Consider the following 26,035-nt stretch of genomic DNA (forward strand, 5'->3'; position numbering starts at 1 on the left):
GAAAACATAATAGACAATTTCTTTAAATGAATAAATAATAATCAGTGATTGCATGTTTTTATCATTGTTGTAGGGGATTCACTCAAAGATAATAGTCAAAATTTGTTCATCTCCAGGATGCGACCAAAAATTTTCACCGCGATGAGTGAGCAATGCACGCTTATCGTGAAATTTCTAAAAATCTATTCGTTTGGGCATTTTAATCCTTTGCTTTCGGAAGGCACATATGCTGTGACATGGCTAATCTGTGCTAGAAGAATGAGAGCGCAGACACAGATGCTGTGCCGACCTGTTCTGTGATTTAGAGCTCGGAGCGGCACACGTAGTGCCAGACAGCAATTTTTCATTCGAAACCCAAATGGTTAACACCTGTGTTGTTCTTTCCATGGATGATTCAGAGGTAGAATGCTCACTTGCTTGATAATATTATCACCAATCATTAAAATTACATGTTGAGCCATAAAGCTGCGTTTACACCAAAGTTATTAACAAAATGTTTATTTCTCCGTCCTTATAGATTCTATTAGATTGAACATAACTTATCATACACTTGATGAACATATGTGTTTGTCAAGATCCGTTCAATCCTATAGAATCTATAAGGATTAAGTTATTAACATTTTGTTAATAACTTTGGTGTAAACCCAGCTTTATGGACGTATTGAGCGCCAAGTCTCATGAAGCGTTCATGCATTTTTGCACAGGCGGCATACGAGTCTGTAGGGCAACAAGCACTCAGATTGGCTGATTATCAGCTGATAATGAGCCAATCGGAAAGTTTCCTGCCCTGTCAACTCGTCTGCAGGATTTTTGTTGATCATTTTTTATTCACTGCTCTATTTAAGGTTAAATTATTTTTGTATCATTACGATTTGTAATTTTCCAGTGGCTTATTTATTGTTTATTTTATGTTAGAAGCTGCTGTCAAACAGCTGTTTTTCGTTTAAAGCCTTTGGCGTAAATGTCTTTTTCGTTCGAAGAGCTGTCCGTTCACACATACTTGACACTAATATTGTCATGTCGTTAGTGGCCACCCTTAGGGTCAAAACCTTGTGGAGCGGCGAAGGTAGAGGGTGGCGAAGAAGGTAGCTGACAGTGTTGAAAGGTAATGCATGTATTCAACTGTTTTAGAACATAATAGAAGGTTTAGATAAATGAATTATTTTCAAGATTTTCAGCTACCCTCTCCCTCTACCTTCGCTCTACTATAACCCTTAAAGACAGATAAAATTGCAATTCATTTTGCCATTTCTTGAATAATCTGATTAAATAATATCAATTCAAGTGATTTTTCAATCTTCCTGGATCAACAATAGATATAATAATAATAAATAAACACCAATATTACAATAGTAATTTGATTTAGAAACCACAACTTTGAAAAACAAAATTAAGCTATAAATCAACAACTTGAAAATTAAAGCGCAATTCTGAAAGAATTTCAGCAAGACGTTGCAAATAGATCATAGCATTTTTACACTTTTATAAATTGATGAAAGTTCAACAACCCTTCTTTTGGCATCAACTCATATTTTTGCAGAGCAACATTTACAAATATAATCAGTGTCTTATTACAAGAGCTTGTCCAAAACTGCGAGCATGAATAATTGAAAATATAAACCAGTGTAGATCCTTCCCAGGCCAATTACTAGAACCATAGATAATAGTATGCTGCTATTTGTAACATAAATCTTGGTCGTATTTTTGGTCTGTCGCAATTCGTTCAACAAGAATCTACACCGCTCACGATTCAATAATTATGTAAGTATTTGTTTTGTTTTCTATGTGACACTCGCCGAAAATTCTCTCATTTTCAATAAACTTTTCTGTATACACTCAAGGTTTGGATGCGCTTTCATTATCAGTCTCAAACAACACAAACCACACCTTCCACATCTTATTCTAGTATTGAAAATAACCTTTACATACACAGCTAAATACCTCGAACTTGATAAATAAACATAAATAGAATGTTGAGTAGTGTTCATTGTTAATATTTGTAAATATGTTCTACTGAGCAGCCGACAGAGGAGGCGGTACGATGTTGGGTTTTTGCGTTGCAGCAGCCATGGGGTCAGGGCCATGGTTCTGTAGTGCTTCGATGGTGGCGTAGGGCAGGGTTGCGCTGACTGTGATGGGGGGCATTCCAGGCAGGGAGATCGGTGTTGTCACCGGCATTCCTGGTATTGACAGAGGGGGGATGCCTGCAACAACAAAACAAAACATCTCATTTACACAATCAAAAAATCGAAACAATGATCCAAAATAATGCAATGAACAATATGCCTATTATGCAGCTGTAAAGTTTATGAAAATGAAAGTTTATGTATTCATAACAGCACGAATCAACAACGATTCAGATTCCTTTATTCTTGTGTTAAACAAAACAAAATTCAACTAACTTTCCAGCGCTAAAAATAATTACCAATTAAGTAAAATAGCACGATGAATAATTATTTTATATAAACTTAAAGAAAGTCTTGTGAAAGCAAGGAAATATGATGAAAAATCCGAGAATTGAGGTATTACTGCAATGTTTTCACATGAAACTGCGAAGTTTGGACCTTAAGATGTCCATTCTCAGGAAGGGTATCGAGGATACCCTCCCCTTCAGTACTTGACGATTGAGAAAGAAATAAATCCCTTTTCCTCCACAAAGTACTTACTTTACTCCCTGAAACATAATACTAAATTGTCATTTTTTTGTACTCGGGACTAAAAAACAGAAAAACTCCCAAGGGAGTAAAGGTAACTCCATTTAATAACATGGAAACCATCTCTATTTTGAAAACTTACATTGGAAATAGGTTGGAAGGTCAAAGCTCAGATGAGGAAACATAATAGAGTTGTCTGTCACTGAGCCAACTGAATTCAATACCTCAACAAGAAATTTGATCAACTCATGAATTATGTTTGTATGATATTACATACTTAATATTAGTAGACGATAAAATTAATACATCATTTTAAATATTTTATTCTAAAAATACAGCCAACAAATATTTTTCATCTGCGAACTAGAGTCGGCCATTGTTTCAAGGTGATAATAATATTGTTACGACTTTTAGCAATGGATAGCGCAATCGGCAGTGCCAGCCAGACGACCGGTTTTTAGTTTTTACATTTTAGGTTATATTGTAAAAGAAAACATTAACACCAATAAGGTGAGTCATTGAAATTATTTGATTATTTTCTCTAAATTGATGTCATATTTTCATTTTTTCTTCTTTTCTTGCTCGTCGGAACTGCACCAAGGAAGCTGGGCTCGTGTAGTATTATAACACGTCTTATATATGTATGATACACTTGATAAAAAGCTCACATCATACACATGCTGTAATGTACTAAGGGCCAGACCATATTAGGCGTTTTTTCAGGCGTTTTCAGACAGACTTTTCAGAGTCTTTTTAGAGCAGGAAGCTCTCCGATTGGCTGATTGGGTTCTCACCAGGAAAAACGCTCAATTTGGTCTGGCCCCGAGTTGATAAATTCTCAATTGAACGAATGAATTCAAATATGCTTTAATTCAAGATTAAAACATTCAATAAGTGTGAAGTTTTTAGCTCAAAAATTTCTAGTTTCATTCAAAACTTAGACTTTTTGAATACGGTAATTATCAAGTTACTGTTCTAGATTTTTTGATTCTAGACTCTAATAGTATCTATTTGATTCAAAATTTGCTCGTTTATTTGAGTATCGAAGAGCGTACCCGTAAATTGTATTTTGAAAAGTGAAAGTGACATAACCAACATTTTGATTTGGACAGTATAGTATAAATTGGAAATGGGACAGTTTTGGGCATGAGTCTGTTGTGCCTTTCCTCATGTTCAGTATTTGTACACAATGTGATAAATAAATACATACAAAAATTAATTCATGGAATAAGTAGAATAAATTGAATAAATGGAAGATTTAAATGAAATACATGAATTGAATAGACTTTTATCTATCTAATTGATTACCTGTTACAAAATGATGACTCATTATTAAAACATAAATAAAATAAGTAGAAATGCATAAATTGAATAGAATGTGATGAGACTAACTTGGAGTAGCGAGACTGGTGGTGGCTAGATTGGCCATGGATGGCATGACTCCACTGGCTGTGGCCACAGTGTGCACTCCGCTGCGTGGCGGAAGTGGGTGTTGGCCACTCGACGATGCCGCAGTGTCCTGGCCATTCACTACAAACGGCTGCATCTGGGGCCTAAACAAAATCAACCAACAATATAACTTGAAAAGTTTTAGACTATAAAGTAATATATTGCAGAATATTAAAAACAGATTTACAACATACAGTTTTCCTAAAAGTAAAAAAAAACTTTAAGGGGTGTTAAGACTATAGAATAGTCTTTAATAAAATATTTCTTGTGGTAGGAAGAGACAGCTTTGTATAGAGGCTAGAACCAATAGAGACCCCACATTTTTACAATACTTCGCTACTTATAAGAAGATCCTAAAAAGAGTGATATTATTGGCCAAACAAAAAGCTAATGAAAAGCTCATCTCAAAGTCTACTAATGTTAACAGAGGAGCATGGACTGTCGTCAGGAAAGAATTAGGCCTGTCAAATTGTAACGAGCAAAAGATTGAATTGTCCAATGGCGATGATGTGATCTCCGATCCGGTAAAAGTAGCATCTTTCCTCAATGATTACTTTTTGGAGTGTAGTACTGAAGGGTTGAGCACTACTAGATCAAGTAGTGGGAAGCAATATCTCGAGAAAATTGGTAGGCAACACGGCTTGTTCAGATTTAAAGCTGAGAGTGAGGTGAAAAGGGCTGTCTTAGGTCTAAAAAATACTGGCTCGTGTGGATGGGATGAGATTTCTTCCAAGGTGGTAAAGCGAGTATGTCCCATTATACTACAACCTCTCACCTACATCATCAATTTGTGTCTGAAGGAAGGTGTATTCCCACAAAAGCTAAAATTTGCAGTCATTAAACCCATCCATAAAAAGGAAAGTAGGAAAAATGTCAAAAATTATCGTCCCATTGCATTGTTGACAACTTTTTCCAGGATATTTGAAAGAGTAGTATTCCAGCAGATGTCTGCTTACTTGGTGGATGGAAACATTCTCTATAATAGGCAATATGGTTTTAGAAGAGGTGCGTCGACTAAGTCTGCTACCTTCGATGTTGTGACCGATTTGTTGAGTGCTCTGGATGGGTCGCAGAGGGCTGTGGGAGTCTTCTGTGACTTGTCCAGGGCTTTCGAGATGGTTGACCACGGTCTCCTTTTGGATAAGTTGAGGTTTTATGGATTTAGTGGTTGTGCAGAGACATTTTTTAGATCCTACCTTGAGAGAAGATATCAAGCTGTAAAGAATGATTGTGAGGGCTCTCAGGTATTTTCTACATGGCAGCAAAATGGGCGAGGAGTGCCTCAGGGATCCATACTTGGGCCTACTTTGTTTAATATCTTTATCAATGACTTGCCCTACAATGTGGATGGTAAATTGATATTATATGCTGATGACACAACAATCTTAGTTAAAGGTAACAATAATCAGGAAGTCATGGAGAAAGCTAAGATTGCTGTTTAACAGATCAACAGGTGGTTCAAAGATAATTCATTAAAGTTAAATATGAGTAAAACCAATGTTGTGAAGTTTTCTGCAAGAGGGAATGATAATGATCCACTGGTAATGGGATGGGACTATCCTGCTTCTGAAAAAACAAAATTTTTAGGGGTGGAACTGCAGGGGAACTTGAAGTGGGATAGCCACGTGGAAAAGCTCCAAAAAAGACTGTATCATGCTCTCTTCGCTCTGAGAACTGTAAAGGCAAATTCAAATATTACGACAGCTCTAAGGGTCTATCATGGATATTTCCTATCATTGATTAGATTTAGTATTCTATTTTGGGGGTCAGGAAGGAACTATTTGAACACATGCTTCAAAATGCAGAAAAAAGCACTTCGGGTTCTTGAGGGAGTGAGTCCTTCTTCTTCCTGTAAACCTATACTCAGGAGACTCCAGCTTCTTTCTGTTCCAGCTATCTATTTCTTGGAAGTGGTTTCTTTGTGTTCAAAAATTCAGAAATTTTCAATGTCGACCGAATTAATCATGCATACAGAACTCGAGGTAGAAATGCATGTTTGTTCCAGCTCCCAATTCATAGATTCTCTCTGCTTGAAAAAGGAAAAATTATTCAGGATTGAAGTTTTATAATTGTATTCCAGAGGATATTAGGTTGTGTGGTGGCTATAAAGTGTTTTTATCTAAGATAACCAGGACATTGGTAGAGGCATGTCCCTATACAATAGAGGAGTGCTACAACGCATTCTCAGGATCCCGATCCTGAACTTGACATGTTGCATGCCACTTGGGCCTTGCTCAAAAATGTGTGGCTTTACGCAACTAAATTGTAATAATAATAATAATAATTGAAACCAAGCGAAGATCTATTATGAAATATTTGATAGCCCAATACTTCTCTAAACGATTGGTCCTGGTTTAAGCTACTGCATGCTATGGGCTGTTCAACAGTAATACACATTAATGTGTATTTATTTATTGGATAGAGTAAACAATACAGTTGCATTCTGGTGAAGGAAAAATGAATGAAGGTAAAATCTAATTTTTGGTGAACTATTGCTATTCGAATACAGTAAACCATCGACCTCGATTCAAATTGTCATGAAAATTAGCTTTGAATAAACAGCATTGAAAATTTGGTGAAAATGTTGAATGAAGGTTTAATAGTTATTTGTGCAACTAGTGCGCAAAGTGACAGTTTGCTGCACCGAAAGAAACGTTTACGCCCGAGCCGTAGGCGAGGGCGGAATGGTTTCTTGAGTGCAGCAGAGGAACTTTGCGCACGTATTTCACATTAAGTTTTTCCTACAGTTACCATTGAATATGAAAAGTGGGTAATTATGGGTAAAATTGCCTGAAATGCATCAAATGTTTTTCTGTGTAATTCTATTATTGATAACCTTAATCCTAAAATCCTAAAGTCCTCGTTGTCGTTGGTTATAATATATAATAGTAATAATTAGCGCGTTGTGCTTCGTTGCACCTCTGCTCACTATAGCAGCCACAGCAGTCACTGTTACCAACTTCATTTTCATTTTGCTGCACTGTTGCTCCATATAACCTACTAAGTATTTTGCGTTGCCATGTTGCAAATCTGGAGTGCAGAAAAATTTTTCCCGCACTAGAGCGGAAAAGTGATTCTTTGCGTTCTGCAATCAGTGCAGCAATGGCCACTTTTCAACGTAACTGTAGGAAAAGAAAATTTAACGATACTGACATTTAAGACTAGACTACATCTATTTGTAAAACTTGGGAATCATCGTGTAACACAATGAGAGCTTAGCTTGCTTGGCCTGAATGCACCTGCCATCCTTCATGGAAAAAGCAACTATCCCTAGTAATTCATCTCTTAGATCCAAGCTAAATGAGGCGTTTTTAAGACGAGTCGACGGGGCAGGAAGCTGTCCGATTTGCTGATTATCAGCTAATTAACCCCGATCCAATCAGCCAATCGGAGAGCTTTCTTTCCTGCCGGCTCGTCTGAAAAACGCTTTATGAGGCTTGGCCCTTTATCGTGTAAAAATCACTATGATATCATTAATGTTTTTGAATAATCTATAGTAGTAGTAGGAAAGAATTGGCACATCATTACATCTGATCTAGTGAACTGATTAATTTGAAATTTTGCATATAATATACTTAGAAGAGCTTTTCATAATTCAAAAATCAATAATCAAAACAATTTTAAATAAACCCAGACTTTACCCAACCGACTTGACTTTCAAAGAGTTTAATGTGTTAACAGTTAGGCAGTTGTACGTAATAAATGTAGCGAAATATATAATCAAACATAAAGCTAATTTTCCTTGCACAAATAACACAATCAATAACCTGTACAATCTGAGACCCTCCTCAAATAAGTATCTTATGTACAATACAAACATTGAAACCATCAGAAGACAACTTATATATTTCAGCACTAAATTGATAAATAAAATTCCTGAAGAATATATCTGCTGCGCAAAGTTGACTAAAAAAGTAAAACATGATATTAGTATTTGGATTAAAACGAACTATTTTTTCTACCTGTAAATTAAACAAAGTAAAAGAGGAACTTAGTGTTTTTGTGTGCTCACTTACCAATCTAGTGTGGACCTTTTTATTTATTTTTCTTTATTAAATTAACTATCCTATCATCCCACCTCACCTTTTTTCCTAATCCTTTATTTTCCCTCTCAAGGATTGAAAGCCTTCCTAGTACATGGGTAACCATAGTTGGAAGAGCTTCAATCCCACCCCTTTACACCAATTTCTGAATTAGCATCTTGTACGGACATTTTTGTTTTTTTTTTGTACTAATTTTGCTAGTTGTTTGTTCTTGTTGTAATTTAATATTACTTGTATTTTATGTATGTGTGTAAAGGAAAATAAATTGAAATTGAAATATATTCTTAATTTACGGAGGATGGTTATAGGTCTATTCCAAATTTTTCAAGATTTTGGCAGGTTAAGTTTTCAGTTTGCCAAGTTTCTAATTGAACTAATGCGGAGCATAGATTATCTGTTAGTAATAAAGAATTGACAATGATAATGATTTGATAAATATCTAGTGCTCACCCTCCGATGCCGGGCACGTAGCTGGGAACAGTGGTAGTTGCGCCCATCATGGCCGGATGAGGGGGAGCCATGGACGGCTGGATGTGATAGGCCGGCGCAGCCGCATAACCAGTCGAGAAAGTGGTGGCCGGTTGCTGCTGAAAGTAGTGCGACGGACTCGCAGTAGTACCGAAACTGACCGCTGCAGGAATGCTAGCGCTGTTGTCGACACTGTAGTTGCTATTTACCACATTGGTTGGCGCGTAGTTTGTAAGTGGCGGCGTTGTAAACTGGCGCGGAATGGTGCCTTCTGGGATCTGCTGTTGGAAGGGCGCCGGATTAGGCGGGGCTACCGGTTGAGCCGGTGTTGGCTGCTGCACCGGTGGAGGATTCACCACCGTATTGGCGGTTGGAGTTGAAGTGGGAGCCGTAATTGCCTGAACAGAAAGACACTTTTTCAAAATATTGAATTAAAGAGTAGGTTGATTGTACCAAAAATACCAAGATAACACACAGTTTCAACATTAAATTAAAAAACTGGTTGATTCTTCTAGTCACCCCTACACACAGACGTATAGTCTTGTAGGGGTATTCTAGTAATAATAATACTATCAATTTTATTGTATAGTGCATTTTAAAGAATAAAGGATTTTGAATTGAATTGAATTAGTAAATGACCATTTTAAAGATGCATTTCATTCAAAAACTTGACTTCTTATGATACATGTGCATTGGAATAGTTAAAGAAGATGAAGTTCTCATACTGGTTCAATTCTTCGAAATATTCATTATACCCTACTTCAATATCCACTTTTTATTATAGGGCTACTAAAATAATTATTGAAATAAAATAACAATCCTCGAAACGTAAGTACCTTTCTTATATTTTATTAATTCATGTTTTGACTAATTACAGCCATTTTTAAGTGTGCTACATTCAATACTTCAAAAGTTTAATAAGTATAATATTGTAGAGCTTTCCAGATGTTTTCATTAAATCGCTCCTCGTATTTTTCTGTTTTTGTTTTGTTCTCTTTTATTTATGAAGCTACTCATGAAGCTACATGAATGTAGGTCATTCCATGCTGTTCTCCTTCTGCATAAAGTGTTGAAAACTCAGACACCCAAGTACTTAGCTGAAGACTTTCACTTCTTGAGTGACATTGGTCGGGGTGGTACCCGGCATGGTTCCCATTTACTGGCTGTCCCAATTCATAGGACAGTCATGTTCAACAAGTCCTTTCTTGTGACGGCTTGTGGATTGTGGAACACATTGCCTGTTGAGCTGAGGCGAATTGAGGAACCTCGTCGGTTTGGCGCGGCTGTTTTCAGGTGGATCAGGGGTGGTGTGGGTGGCTGGACCTAGCACATGGTTCATTGGCCAGTTTTTCTTTCTTTTTCTCAAAACAATTAAATATTTATTATTTCTCTTTCTTCCTCTTCTTCTTCTTCTTTTTCTACTTCTACTTCTTCTTTTGTAACATTGTATTATCTTTCAGTTTTTATTCTTCAATTTCTATTTATATCTTAATTATAATTTAGGTTTTGTTATTATTTTTTTTCTCCATTGATTATTTTTTGTATTTCAATAATGTTTATTTACCTTGTTTGTATATATTGTATATATATATTTTTTTTCTTAATTTGATTTGTTTAATCTAGCAATTATTTAGCGTTGTATTGGAGGGTTGAGTGTAAGAGAGGGCCGGCTGCGCCCTAACTCCGCCCTCCTAGGTAAAAATAAAGGCAGCCATTCTATTCTATTCTATTTATTTTAGTCATTCAATTCATGATTTTATCAGGATACGTCTCTACATTGAAAGGTGAGACGTTCATTTAAAAATGTGGCCATTTCGTCCCTCGAATAGTCACTATAAGGTATTGTATAAACAGCCTGGCGATTGTCACAGCCACTTGGAGAAGTAATAGATTCCATGGTTGCGCTGATAGGCTAAGGGTAGGCACACACCAGTTAGTCAAGACAATACAAGACTAGTCACGATCAGTCACAATACTTCTCATAGTTGCTTATGAAGCAACACGCATCGATTAGTCATTGCAATTAGACATGTCTTCATAAGCAACTATGTGAAGTATTGTGACTAAACGTGTCTGATCATGTCTTGTCTTGTTTTGACTAACTGGTGTGCGCCAAGCCTTATGGATAAGTTAAAAATCGTGCGCCTGCCACTCCTGTTGTAAGGGTGATCACTCGGAGAGCCAACTCCTCTAAATATCATTCAAGAGTTTAGAAATCGCTTCCCGGTGGTTCGGAACCCACCTAAATCTGAAGGTCCACTCATAATCTTAATCTGTTATAATTATTACCCTTGCACATGCCTGGAGCTTTTGTGGGCATCACGCTCACTTACTTGTGTTTACTGAGAAATAGAGAGACTAGTTACTGCTTTACTGATGCAAATATAATTATTGTATTATGATTGGATTGATATAAAGATGGATAAATGCCTTTATTTTTTACAGTTTATCATTACAAGTGTTGTGGGCGAAGTTAAGGCAATAAGAGCTCACTTAACTCACTACCTTAGAATAGATACAGATTAAAATAATATTTATACATGTTGAAATATAATATTTGCACAAGGCAACTTACAAATGTCTTTAAATACGCACTAACTTTAGAATGCTGAATAACAAGTGACTAATGATATTAATAGCCTTCTCATTATTATAACCATATTGGTAACCTAAATTATCAAGAATATTCAATGTCAATAATCAAAATAATACTACATTATAAGCAGATTGGTAGCCTAAATGGAAAAATTAAGAATATTCAATGCCTGGGATTACTTAGTATAAGATATTATTGTTTGTTGGAGCCAACAAATGTAAACCAATTCTTTGTAAGAAAGGTATTATTGTTGAATAGCTTTTCATCTTGGTTTCAATTCACACATGTCATATACAGCTTAACTTGATAAACACTGTTTACAATGTGAAACATTTGCATTACTTTTGTTTATATTATCCCAACATAACCCACGGATTTAAATAAAATATAAATCTCAGTACTCTTTTAAATTATTTTATCACAACATGTTTCGGACATTAATGTCATTTTCATGTCTGAAGCATGTTGTGATAAAATAATTTAAAAGGGTGCTGAGATTTATATTTTTATTTATATTGAAAGTAGCCCTAAAGAAAAAAGATAATAGAATATTCAAGTGAGTTAGAATTTACAAAACAATAGAAAAAAAATGAATACATATTTTCTTTTTCACACATTGAGTTCTTTGAAGCTGTTGCAGTAATGCAGTAATGTAATGTGAGAGGGAAACAAAGTTTTCCAATTAATATTAAACGGCAAAACAATACATAAGAACATTATTTTGAATTTTTCACATCGACTAACAAATTGGAATTATGGATACAAATTGGCCAATGAATTACGAAGACATGAAATTGACTTACATTTGGATGAGGAGTGACATTGGATGCTGGAATTGCTGAAGGAGGTAGGCCTACGGTTGGGAATGCTGTTTGACCGGGTCTTGTGCCGGGCAGCGCAATCTGCGCATGTTCCACAGGGTGACTGCGAATTGGGATTCTATGCAGGTAGCCGTAGCCAATGCCACAACCCAAGCTGAAACAACAAACAACCAACCATTCAATTTTCAAGTATGAGAGAATTTACTTTGAATACCCAAAATAACAAGAATAATTGCTATATTATTATTAATTATACATATTTTTTCTAGGTTATGAGAAAAATTGGTTAAATACACAAAATAACATCAATAATTGCAATATTATTATTAAAAAAATATATAAATTTATTAGGAAACACGACAAAGATAGATTAAAAACACTTAGAAACTACAGTAGTTTGTTGAGGAAGGTTGGCTAAGCCACCGAAAATTTCAAAAATAATGTAAGTTTCTAAGTTTTTTAATCTATCTGTTTCCTGTTTAAATTACTATTATAAAACTATTTTTTTCTGTTATGTGCTATACATAATTTTATTGATGTATATAACATTATTTTGCGAGTTTTGATAAAAGGAATTAATGGTGAAATTATGAAGAAATATTTTAATTCCTTAAAAATATACTTCAACTGTTCAATAACAATAGGAAGTAATGTTAATAATTAATAAATGCTTCAAATTCATTCTAATATTCAAAGCATATTATACTTCAATAATAAAAATTGTTGGACACTCCCAAGGTTATTCAGAAATGTTTGAATAATTTATTCATCTATTAAGAAGCTTAATTTGGGAATAAATTAAGTCATTTACATAAAAATGGAAACATTCAATTCTCAAGTTTCAAACTAACTCAACATTCAAATCTAGAAAGAGTGAATTTAGGAAATAGTGTAGAACCATCTGAAAATAATTGAAGATTATACAATATATTATGAAATACAGAAGAACATTTTCCAAAGTAGAGATTTTTGAAAAAGATGTTGAAGAATATAATAGTAATGATTGTTTGTTAGTGTGCATTCTTTCATTTTATTTCAAATGAAGGGAATTTAAAATTTGAAAAATAATTTCCACCGAATAACTTTGATTGAAAACAATATTGTCCGGTTTCACGAGATGCAAGACATACAAGCATTTCACAAGCATTATGGTTATTCTTTGGTTTCACAAACCAGGATTCTTATTACGGTTAAATTGAAGTGCAATGCAACCGGGCCATAAGAATTCAGAAATAGAACTATCTAACTGATTCCCGGTTTCTCAGTCGTTCCATAATAGTATATTTCGCACCTAGAGCAGAAAATGAGATTTTTCCAGCTCGAAATCGGTTTTCAAGTCCGAGGCCGTAGGCCGAGGACTAGAAAAGATTGAGAGCTGGAAAAACATTTTTGCCCGTGGTGCGAACGATATTTTTCGCCACACTACAGGTATTGCTGACAAAATAAATAAAGAATACAAAATAAAGAATACTCGTTAAGCTATCGTACCTATCTCTTGATTTTAGTGGTAGAAGATTTGCAGTCAGGATTTCAGATTCTTTTAAAATTTCACTTGGAATACCACAGTTATCTTCAAGCATTTTTGAAAATTCGGAATGCACTAATCAACAATAAATAATTGAATAAAACTGGTTGCGAAGCGAATTAGTTTGATTCGAAACTGGAACTAAAATCATGGCGACTTCAGCTTATTATGAAAGTGGACACTCGCCCGATCTAGCGGATGACTTATTAACAATAATTAGCGCGTTGTTTCCAGCCATAAGCGGCTGGAAAGAGACAACTTTCTGGCCTAGACCGGAAAAGAAACCCTTTTCTGACGTCGACTGCAAACAAGGTCTTTCAGATCTACGTAGGGACTGGAAAACAGCTGCTTTCTGTGCAGTGTGGCGAAAACATTTTATCCATTCAATAACTTTATTGAATCGCTAACAATCATGAGAAATGCGTTTCTAGAACGCTCCATAAACTTAATGAATCCATAAATTACTCGATAAACTACAGCGTCAAAATATTAATATATATATATAATATATATATATATATATAATATATATATATATATATATATATATATATATATATATATATATATATATATATTTATGCCTAAAAATATTTATGGAATGGATGAATGTGTAAAATTTTCAGAATGAAACGAACATTTTCGGTTGCAATCGAAAAATCAAGTTACAAAAATTAAGTGAAGTGACCAGTATTTTAAGAATAAAACAGATTCAAAGTTGCACTATATTTAGCATTGCTAGCCCTTATCTGGTGTCAGCCATCTTGTTTTGGAGACATCAGCCAAAAGATGTCGGTACCGTAAGAAATAGCCTTCAACTTGACTTCACGACAAGCAGCATGGAATAAACAAACAAGATTTGGTTGGTTACCATAACATTAAGACCCGGTTGCACAAAAGCCGGTTAAATTTTAATTGTGATTAATTTCACTAGAACGAATCGAGTAATACATTTTTGATAATTAGGCTTCTCCGATTGGTTCTCGTGAGATTAATCACGACTAAAATTTAACCGGCTTTTGTGCAAACGGCACCAAGTTTATGAGCCGTCTTATCAAAAAGGCCTTCTCTGATTGGTTCTCGTGGGATTAATCACGATTAAAATTTAATCGGCTTATGTGCAACAGGCACCAAGTTTGATAACGAAAGTGGCCGGTTTGGGATCATGCCATGTTGCCAGATTCATTGAACAGATAAATCGTTCCATAGCTATGGATTCTATAACTATGTTTAAGAAACCAATAAAAATTTATGGGATACATTAAATTATTGAATCAATAGCTATAGCGTTGTTTATTGAACGACTGAGAAAACGGGCATTAGTCAAATGAAAGAATTAGTTTTGTGTCACCTTTTCATCGATCTCATCTTCTGATTTTCCATCTACTCGTGAGATGTATTTCATAATTGAAAGAATAAGACGTTGATGTTGTCAATACCACTTTAATTTATTCGAAAATTAATTCACCTTACTGAACCAGGTTTCACGGTAACACCTACAACATCTTCAGCTGAACTGATGTGTTTGTTATTGTTGAAGGAACAGGAAATTCAGAAGGTTCTTCTTCCCTTTTACAACCCCAACACATAACCTAAAATTGAATTTCCTGTTCATTCAACAATAACAAACACATCAGTTCAGCTGAAGATCTACCACATCTTCAGCTGAACTGATGTGTTTGTTATTGTTGAATGAACAGGAAATTCAGTTTTAGGTTATGTGTTGGGGTTGTAAAAGGGATGAAGAACCTCCTGAATTTCCTGTTCCTTCAACAATAACAAACACATCAGTTCAGCTGAAGATGTGGTAGGTGTTACCATGAAACCAGGTTCTGTAATATGAATTAATTTTCGAATAAATAAAAGTGGTATTGACAACATCAACGTCTTATTCTTTCAATTATAGAGGAATACCACAACATCTCATACCATACAATCAAATTATTATAGATGTATTTCAGTTCTCAGAGTCACTGTCTTCTCATCCTCCTACGTTTGTGTTCTTATTTTTCCACTTCTTTATCTTAATTTTCTTCTTCTTCTTTTCCTTCCCATTAGTTCCTTCCTCTACTTCTTCTACTTTTTCTTCTCAAATAGGTAACTACTACTAATAATAATAATAATAATAAAGTTTATTCCTTTAAGTATACAGAATATACAATTGGAAACGTCAGCCATAAATTAAATTAAGATCTAAACAAATAATCACGTCAATTCCTCAAATTCTATGTACTATAATACAATAATATTACTTTAAAGTATAATGTCAATAGGAAATATAAACATATGTTCAGAAATAATTGTTAAATATCCCTTCATCCATATTAAAATACTCAGCTAGTGAATAAAGAGGATTTTCCGTTAAAAGCATTTTTAATCTATTTTTAAAGGCATTTATTGTCATAGCTCTCACACTGATGGGTAGCTTGTTGAATATTTTTAAGGAAACCAACTTTGAACTTCTCTGAACTCTATTAAGTCTGGTATAGGGCACATCAATGTGTTGCCTATTTCTTGTATAATGGTGGTGAATATTTTCCCTACATATAAACTCATTCATATTTTTCTTTACATTCACGGCCAACATGAGAACAAACAAGCTATAAACAGTCATTATCCCTTGATTGATGAACAATGGCTTGCAGTGCTCCAAGTAGTCAGCATTGGAAATAGTTCTTATTGCCTTCTTTTGAAGCAGTAGAATTTTATGTGTATCAGGAGAACACCCCCATAGAGAGAGACCATACGAAAAAGTACTTTGAAAGAAAGCAAAGTATGTCATCCTAAGGTCATACTATCCTACTGTTTCATATAACTAGAGCATAATATGCACTTTGACTCACCTCCCTTCGCCCTTCCAGTTTGAGTTGGGCGTGATGGTGACCTCACGACACGAGTCCTGCTCGGTGTTGTAGACATAGAGCTTGAGTGGCCGGCCCTCGTGCGCCTCAATCAATGTGAACAGGTCCTCGCTCTCATGCAGCACCGAGTCGGCGCCAATTATGTAGTCGGTGAACGCATGTAGGCCGGCTAGTTCCGCCGGTGAAGAAGGGTGCACTTCCTAAAAAACACACAATTATTATTCATAATAACATTTCATTTTAACGGAGTTTACTAACCTATAAATATTATTAAAAAATCTGAACATAATATGCATGCAATATAATCTTTCCACTTTTATTTAAGGCTGGCCACTAACGGTAGAACATGTTTACATATACACATACCCATTTTTATCATCAGCGAGAGGTTTCTCACATAAAATAAACAACCAATAAATAAACCACTGTGAAATTACAAATTATAATGATAAAAAATAGTTTAACCTCCAACAGAGCAGCGAATATAAAATAAACTAATAAAAATAGGAGATACTAAAACCTAACCTGAAAAAATTTGCACGAAGCGTTTCGCTCTGATTACAGCTGTAATGACAAAACAATCAAATCAAATCATTTATTTGCCATACAATAAATACATATTCAAAACATAATAAAAGAAAATACATAATTTTATAATCAAAAGTATAAAATAATAAAATGAAAATTAAGCATAAATAATACCAAAATCATAATTAGATACTCTCAATGGTAATCCGGCATCACCAGCAAAAGGAATCAAGCCTTGCCCGCTGGTGAGAGTTGCAATCAGCTAGTTATGCTAGAATAAGACTGTTACATTGGTTGTTTCCTAGTTTTATACAATAATAGAGAAAAAAAATAATCCACGCTTTAAAATATGTTTTTAAAAAATTAGAAAAGAAATAGTTTTCTCTTATCCAATTTTTTAGTATTTTGTAATTATTTTTGCTTCCAGATCAAAAGGCAATTCATTTATGAATCTTGTAAATGTAAGATGACTGTGTATGTGCATGCTCGTTCAACCGTTAGTAGCCAGCCTAAGGCCGGTTGCAGACGAACCACTATCGCATGTGGGATGTGGGAGCTACTATTTTCCTTCTGTGGTACCACAAACTCAGCGCCTACGGAATGCATTGGCAGGCATGGCAGTGGCACTGATACTACCACATGGCGTTGCGCGTTGTTGTAGCCATTATTTTCTTTGCGATTGTCGTACCACTGGTTTGAGCACCACGCTTCACCTAGCTTCTGTACCACAATCGCACTAATGAGCGTTTACTCGAATGTAGTGTGAAAGTCTCTCTGCGTTAGTCGTATTGTTCTGTGGTATGTCGGTTCCACATCCCACATGCGATAGTGGTTCGTCTGCAACTGGCCTAATACAAGCACGTGTAATCCGTGCTCCACAATGGGCGTTTTAGGCATTACAAAAATAAATAAATTGACTTATTTATGGTGATTAGACAAACAAATAAGCATGTTTACACATGTTTTTACATGTTATCGTCATAATTATCATGTCAGATACAGAAAAACAAAGGTTAGCTATAAACTTCATAGAATATTTTAATTATCTTAAATAAAAAATCTATCGTTTGTAAAGGAAACATTCAGACTTGGAGAAAATATTGTCCTGTCAACACTACATATACTGTGTTGTCGAATGGAATACATCCTGTCATAATAATGTGAGCTTGCATTAAAAGATTGGAATTTCGCAGTTTGGCAAAACGTCTCCAAATCTCAACTTATTCTATACAGACTATACTTTGATCACAATAAAACACTATTTATTGAATAATGTTTCCTTTTTATTGAATTTCTATTGTATTGTAAGATATTAAACATGATAAGTGCATATGAGCCAGTAATATTTGTAGTCTCATCATTTTGATGATGTACTTATAATATTGTATGAATGAATTGATAGTCCCCATAAATAAAGTGATCGAATCAATCTAATCTCATAGTTCTCAACAACTATTCTCAGTAAATAACTATCAGACTCTAACTATGAATTTTAATCCTTCTTGAACATTCTTGTTTGTAATACCATGCCTTGATTAAATATTATTCATTTTAGAAAAGTTTCTAAATGTTCTAGAAAATAATATTATGATCACCCCGACACGTATTATTATAGTGGGGTTACTAAGTTTAGTATTAGCAATTGTGTATGTATAATACAACAATTATGTATTTGTTTTGTCAATAAACTCCTCTGGTTGCAATTCATCAGCAATCAGAGAAATTATTATTATTATTTATAACTTATTTACTTAAACTGTTTAAAATACTTAAAATGTTGAGGGAAGGCACAATAGGCTTATGCAGTTTAACACTTTGTTTTACTTGGTATAATATCTTGTACTACTAAGTTTAAAACCGGTGAGTATAGATTTGATGCAAAGTAGCACTGATTTTTGAAGGCATCATGTGAAAGAGACTGACCAAGATGTGCCAGACGTTCTCGTTGGTGCCTTCAAAGGAGCAGAATCGAATGCTGACGCCGAGCAGACCCTGACCACCCCAGCTGGTGCTCGGAGTGACAGACACCTGCCTCACCGACTGCGTCTTGCTGCTGTAAACTGTCATCTTCATCTCCTTGTCTGTGCTCGCCTTCAACAGGTCTTTCAGTGTGTCGTTGTCCTGATCCTGAACAGAAATTTCCATCATCAAATGAGAAAGACTTAACAAGGAGACTTGATTTTCTGTTTTTGTAAAAGTGATCTGGTGTAATATGAATTTTACCACATAATTAACTTCACAACAACGCAGAAAATTTCATTAACTGAAAATTCATTTAAAGGTTTTTAAAAAGTGAGGAATAAAAATATTTATTTAGCCTACTTGCAAATAATTTATTTCGGTCTTTCAGAATGGCATAATTCGCCGGAATTAGTAGTGTCGTAGAAAAAAATATGATAATTGAGTGGAGAAAAAAATAAGAATAGGCTACTGGAGAAAAAAGAATACCATACCAATGAAAGTAAAAAAAATACTGAAGAAAGAAAGAAGCTAGGGTAAAGAATAATTGAAAAATCCATAATTTTTATACAAGAAAATGAATAACATTCGTAGAGTTAGTAGTACAATCCACCAAAGTCTACTCTAATAATTTCTTGTAAAAGTTGAATAAAGTTTGAAAACGGGAATTTGTGTTACTCAGGTCTTGGGTGAAATAAATAGTACTTCCCGATAGGAGGTAGCAGCGCTAGTACTATCACAAAATAAAGTGCTCAACCTAGATTTGAAAAAAGAAATAGAGTAGTTTTACCACGAGCCCCATATATTATGTTAGGAGAGACATTAGTACTCGAGTAGAATTCAGAGATTATAATAACATAGACATCATCACTAGCATTAAATTACTTGAAGAGCATTATTGAAATGTTTTTCAACAATAGATCTATTAGTGAAAATTCTTGAATAATGAAGCTGTTAGGCCTATATCACACATCGAAGCAGTACGTTGGTTTCATTCATTGAATAGTACAGTATTACAATTGAATTTCATTGAAAACTCGTAAATTTTAGTAGGCTTAAACATAAAAACCGCAATGATTCTTGACATGAATAAAAAATGACATTTACATTTACAAATCTCCACTTTTTTGAAGCAATAATCTGAAGCGAGTAAATTTGAAATGAGTTTGATTTGGGAAAAAATATTATAGGAATTTGGGAACAGAGAAGTTGGATCAAAGCCATTTTTCCGTTCCTTTGTGTTTTAGTGCATAATTTAATTACAGGTATTATTCCTTAAAACAAGTTTATCCCTTTCAAAATATTCCAATACAACAAAAAAGAAAATAAATTTGTTTTTTTCTACGATTTCAATTAAACGGAAATACAGTAGTTGATCTGGACAATGACCACCTCACTTATCGAGCTGATAACGATGAATCGGTTTAAGAAAGGATACTTTAACACAAGTTAGTTTAAGAAAAACAATGGACTGCAATAGGCTACTTCAAACAGTGTTCTTATTTTGTTATTCCCTTGTTCTGCTTTTTCTACCAGCTTTTCTTCATATTACAAATTGATAATTTATAACATACAGCATAAATGCAAACTGGCATATTCTGAACCAAGTTAGAAGCATAATATTTAGAATTTTGGCATAATTCCATAAACTCAATAACTAGTATTATCTGACTTTAGTCTAATTACTTTAAGAAATAATTTCTTCCAAATTCATGAAAAATGGTACTGAATTCTAATGATTGTATACATTATTACATAATCTCTCTCAATGGACATTGATATGTCCAAAGCTCCGCCAATTTATGTAGATGCATAACAATATGATTATTATCTATAGTTATTATATTACAAATTGCTTTTTCATATCATATACAGTTCTATAGTTATTTTCCTAGTCTATATTATGTAAATTCATCTATAATTTTGCTGTATTGTAAGCTATTGTATATAAGTGTATAAGCCAGTATATATTGTAATCTACATAAATAAAGTACTCAATCAATCAATCAATCACTCACCAGTCTAGTATTTCCGATAGCGATAATAAAATCGAAGAATGCTTCCAGCCCTGCGGCATGCCCGGGGGAGTCATCTTGTACCTGGAATACATCAAGAAAATTGAAAAACTTTGGGAATTTCAGTAAAAAAGTATACCTAATTGAGAAAGGTTTGGATAAATCTTTCAAGTTAGAGAAAGAGGTTCTAGATTTTTGGATACTTTTATCAATTATGAAGATGCATAATTAGGTGATACTACTGCAGTTATTGTGTCACGCCAACACTTTTTTTTATAAATACTGTGATTTCAAAAAATCAATTTCAACCAACTATTATATTTCAACGAAACCTTTTTTATATTAAAGTTTTTTTATAATAGTTTAGACGATGCACTGATATCGAATACAGTATCACTAACCAATAAAGTTAAAGTTTAATTTACAGATGAAATTGGATACGGTACTTCTGAATTATGAAATCGAATTGAAACGGCAAAATGTATTCATGACATATTAAAGCGTCTGTTTAACAAACGTGTGAGAGCATTTAAAAAAAGAACAATGTTGAAAGTGTGTGAAAAATGACAAAGAGAATATGAGATCACGAAGAGAAAAGCAAGGAAAAATAATCAGAAACCAAATTAGCGTGTTCAACCTCAGAGCATAAACATTGTAATCTAAAACTGATTTCAAACGTGGTAAAGGTATTGAAAGAAACATGTTCATGATCTTTTGTTTATTTGAGCGATCATCATGTAATATATTTGTCACATTCACGAATTCTAACAATGCTTTCGTTAAAGGTTAAAGCCGCGTTTACACCGGAGTTGGCAATAAAAAATTGCCAATTTCGATTGCAGACGCTAGTTGCCGATGGAAGTCTGCAACTTGTACTTGCAACCTGGGCACATAGTTTGTTTTTAGGTCTGCAACCTGCAACTTGCAACTAAACTTTACGGTATGTAGAAAATCAGACAGTATGTAGAATGTCGAGTGCTGAAGGTGTGTTATTTTATCAAAATGTAGAAAACCGAGAAGATACAGGGTTCGACCTTCATTGCAGGCAAGAGCAAAGTATAGCGGCAGCGATCTTTTAAATGATTTAAATCGAGATGATACAGATCCTTTGACGGGGGAATTGAGATGCGATGGCAGTGTAAAAAACTTTTTAAGAATGTCAAGTGACGATTTTGAAAGTTTAATTGTTGGTATTGGACACATAATTAGTAAACAGGATACTAACTACAGGAAAGCAATTCCAGTGCGAGAAAGATTGGCTATTACATTGCGCTTTTTGGCGAGTGGCGACTCTTATACTAGTCTCAGTTATTTGTTTAAAGTTTCCAAAAGTGCGATATCTATTTTAGTGCCAGAGGTTTGTGAGGCTGTTATAGGTTTCCTGAAGGATAACATACAGGTGAGCAAAGAAAGAAAATTACTAAATATTGTTATTTTTAGATACCTTTTATTTGTTTACGTTGTGCACTGAGTTAAATAAATCTAGACAAAAGTTAATTGTTAATAAATCTAGTTAATAAATCTAGACAAAAAAGTTGCAACCTGGTAGTGACTTGTTAATAAAATATGAACACAAAGTTAAGTTAATGTTCCAAAGTAACACAATTCATAAAATTAGAAATAAATGTATACATCAAAAAAACTCCAAATCAAACAAAGAAACTCTATAGCTTAAGAAATATAGGCTATAGCTTAGCTTGAGTAATGTATAGCGCTTACATTATAGCTAGCGACCACGTGGAGCCAACAGGCGGGAGGGGTAGCGGGGTAGTTGCAGACTCAAGTTGCAACTGAAGTTGGCGCTGCAACTCGCATTGCCAACCGGGGTTGGCAACCGCCTTTGATCTTTACCGACTCCGGTCGGAAAACCAAATTTCGATTGCCAACTCGCAAAATCGGTCTCCAACTACGGTTGGCAATGCGAGTTGCAGTTGTTTTAATGCGTGCAACTCAAAATTGCCGATAAATGTCGGCAATCATTGGTTTGCCAACTCCGGTGTAAACGCGGCTTTAAGTTTTATTTATTACGATTTTTATTACGTTCACTGAATTAAGAGAAAAGCGACTGAATTTCAAAAGCACCAGATATAGAAAGATCTGAAATTAATAGTTAATAAGGCATTATTAATTGACAAAGTTTGACTGGCTCTCTGTCACTCAAAAATAAATAGAAGATTATTTTCTTGATGACAAAACTGGAACAAATAGTAGGCTTATTCTGATACTGTTTTACACAATAATGAATTGAAATTTTTCAAATCAGAATTAAGAGATTGAGGAAGACAGCATTCAGAACTCTAAGCCAATAGTCTAAATATTGAGTGACCTGGTAAGCTCATTGAGTTTTCAGGTGACATCTGGTGAGCCTCTGGCATGACAATATCTGTTTTCAGGCAGACTGAACTAAATGTAGAAAAACATTTTGTCTCTAAGAGAAAAACAATTTGGCATGGAATAGAATTCCAATACAAATTTGAGACTAGATAAAACATTACCAACCATGAAAAACACACTTAAATTCGATCATGTAGCTTTTAATGATCTATTAGATGATTAAGTTGAGAAAGTGAAATGAATAAAAGGACAAATGAAGGAACACCTTATTTAAAGCCATTTCTAATTTAAGAAAAACTATTTCTTAAGAAATAAATAAAAAATTATTTTGCTTCCATGACGAAACACTACCTAATAACTTTGTTGCAGTTTAGACACTGGTTTACATTTGTAACCAGGCTGATGAAGCTCCTCCTCAGGAGTGAAATGCAAGCCTCAATTCGACAAGAAAAGTAAGTGTTTTTTTTAACTAGTAGTTCTGTGAACATTAGACCTCACGCAGTATTCTCATCCACAAGTACCTGATTGAAACTATAGACCTTATGGAAATACAGCAATAGACTGGCTTCTCCACACATCTGTGTAATCACTTGTCAGCTGATTTATGATGAATAATTCTATAGTCTGATTTTTACTCTAATATTGGCGTATGAAGGAGGCTCCTTTTTCCTTTTATATTATCCTTGAAATGTAAAATTTCCAAAAAGCTTGTATATACTTTGACGCGCAATTAAAAAGGAACATACCTGTCAAATTTCATGAAAATCTATTACCGCGTTTCGCCGTAAATGCGCAACATATAAACATTTAAACATTAAGAGAAATGCCAAACCGTCGACTTGAATCTTAGACCTCACTTCGCTTGGTCAAATGTGAGGAAATTCGCTTGGGTCCTGGACAGGCTTGATCCTGGACAGGAAGCTGTCGTGGAGCTGCCTTATAGTCTGTTTGCGGTAGGCTGAGCAGGGTGGTTTACTTGGTGAGAGGTAGTGTTCCCATGCACTACCTAAGGGTGTGCTACTTCGCTATCTTTCATAGCATCATATTATATGGCCTGGTTCTCTGGGGTGGAGCTGCTGATGTTGGACGTGTGCTGTGCATGCAGAAAAGAGCCTTGCGGGTCATATGTGTGGCTGACAGACTGGCTCATTGTCGTCTTCTCTTTGTTAGAGAAAGGACACTCACAGTATGAGCACTCTATATTTTTCATACAGGACACATACGAATGTGGATGATCTTGCCACCAGGCACAGTTTTCATGCCTACAATACAAGGGGTAGCCATAGATTGGACGTACCGTACCAGAGGCTAAGCAGGACGCGAACTGGCCTTGGCCAGTCTGTGTGACTTTTCAACAAGCTACCAACAGCGGAAAGAGACCTGTAAACCAGGCGATTTCAGGGCGCTGAGGAGATTGCTGGTGGAGAAACCATTGTATTCCATCAGTGAGTTCTTAATGTTGAACAACACACTGGTGATTTTGTATTTTTGATTTTTTGTGGTGCTTTTTTTCATTTTTTGACGTGTTTTTGTGGTCTTGTAATCACATTATGGACCTAAAATGGGTACTAAATACTAAATATTTACAAATGTAACACAGTGACTAAACTACAACAAATTTATTCTTTATTCTTTATTGATTGATATAATAAGTATACATCATATAAATGATAGGGAGAGGAAAAATAAGGTAACCTTGTGCTATTCCTCTCCCCAATTTAGATATGGTTACACATAGTCCGAAATAGGTTAAGTCTTGTAGCTTTTCACTTCGCAAAATTTTCAGACCACTAACATGTTCAGTCACAAAGTAAATTTTCAAATTTAGATGCTTCAAAACAAAAAATAGAACAGATATTTCACATTATTATCACTTGAATAGAGAAGATTCATATATTAGAGAAATAATTTTGAAAAAGAACAATAAAAACCTGAAGCAGTAAGTTTATTTTTAGTAAGCCTAATGCTTTTCTTTATGCAAACACTTTTGAGTGAGATTAATAACCACTTGAAGAAATTTATTTAGAATTATTGTCATCAACTGCATTATTTTTCAATTCATTTAGAACTAGCAAGTTTGTCGAAATTTTAATTGCTATATAAGAATATGGACGTGGAATTAAGAGTCAATGAACCAAAGTTGATTTTATGTGAAAATTGACCAAAGAGTGTGAGAATTATTATATGAGTGTGAGAAATCACATATTACTGTGAGACCGAAATGGCAATAATAAATAATTAGGGATGTTTCGCCAAGTACAGTATAATATTATGATGATAGAGTTTTAGAACTGTTAAAAACAAAAAGTAAAAGTAGGCCTAATGTTTTATAATAAGTTAAGCACTAACCTAATTTGATTTCAATGATCGCAGAAGTAAAATTGTCAGATTCCTTGCTTTTGTAAAAAGGAACAGCTCAACGAATTCTGAACCTTCTGGTTATAAAATAAATATAAATAAAGCAATCAATCAAATTATGCCGACAAATACATAAACAAAGGTGTCTCACCCTCAAAACGTGATATCCTTCGGTGCCCCCTCCGGGAATTTCCACACTATGAGATGAACCCATTATTACTTATAAAATTGAGAAGACAAATAATTAACAAATTAAAAACAGTTTATAAACTATAAAAAAATTAAAAAAGCAAATTGAATAGTGAATAATTTTAACCCCCACGTCACTGAAACCTACGTCACGTACACAGAAACAGAAGACAGAACACAGCCCACAAACGCTGAATAAAAGTGAAAGTCAGCTGATCGCTGATGATTTAATGAT

General features: G+C 34.5%; 1 protein-coding gene across 1 annotated transcript; it reads right to left on the reverse strand.

Annotated features, from left to right (window-relative positions):
* Positions 1-1,570: 1,570 nt before the first annotated feature.
* On the reverse strand, positions 1,571-25,981 carry LOC111057035 (Golgi reassembly-stacking protein 2). Its single transcript, XM_022344460.2, has 8 exons — positions 25,763-25,981; positions 20,923-21,003; positions 18,869-19,072; positions 16,400-16,617; positions 12,014-12,185; positions 8,597-9,012; positions 4,047-4,207; positions 1,571-2,204 (listed from the first exon to the last, which is right to left on the reverse strand). The coding sequence occupies exons 1-8, from the start codon at positions 25,823-25,825 to the stop codon at positions 2,011-2,013; spliced, it is 1,509 nt and encodes a 502-aa protein (XP_022200152.2). The 5' UTR covers positions 25,826-25,981; the 3' UTR covers positions 1,571-2,010.
* Positions 25,982-26,035: the final 54 nt, after the last annotated feature.

The sequence above is a fragment of the Nilaparvata lugens genome, chromosome 10, assembly GCF_014356525.2.
Source record: "Nilaparvata lugens isolate BPH chromosome 10, ASM1435652v1, whole genome shotgun sequence".
Classification (NCBI taxonomy): domain Eukaryota; kingdom Metazoa; phylum Arthropoda; class Insecta; order Hemiptera; family Delphacidae; genus Nilaparvata; species Nilaparvata lugens.

Bases quoted from the DNA above. Each gene is read 5' to 3' on its own strand.
- LOC111057035 (XM_022344460.2), bottom strand. From the start codon at position 25,825: ATGGGTTCATCTCATAGTGTGGAAATTCCCGGAGGGGGCACCGAAGGA. The intron at 19,073-20,922 runs GTGAGTGATTGA...ATTTCTGTTCAG, and splicing joins CTATCGGAAATACTAGACTG to GATCAGGACAACGACACACT. The intron at 12,186-16,399 runs GTGAGTCAAAGT...TTGTTGTTTCAG, and splicing joins AACTGGAAGGGCGAAGGGAG to CTTGGGTTGTGGCATTGGCT.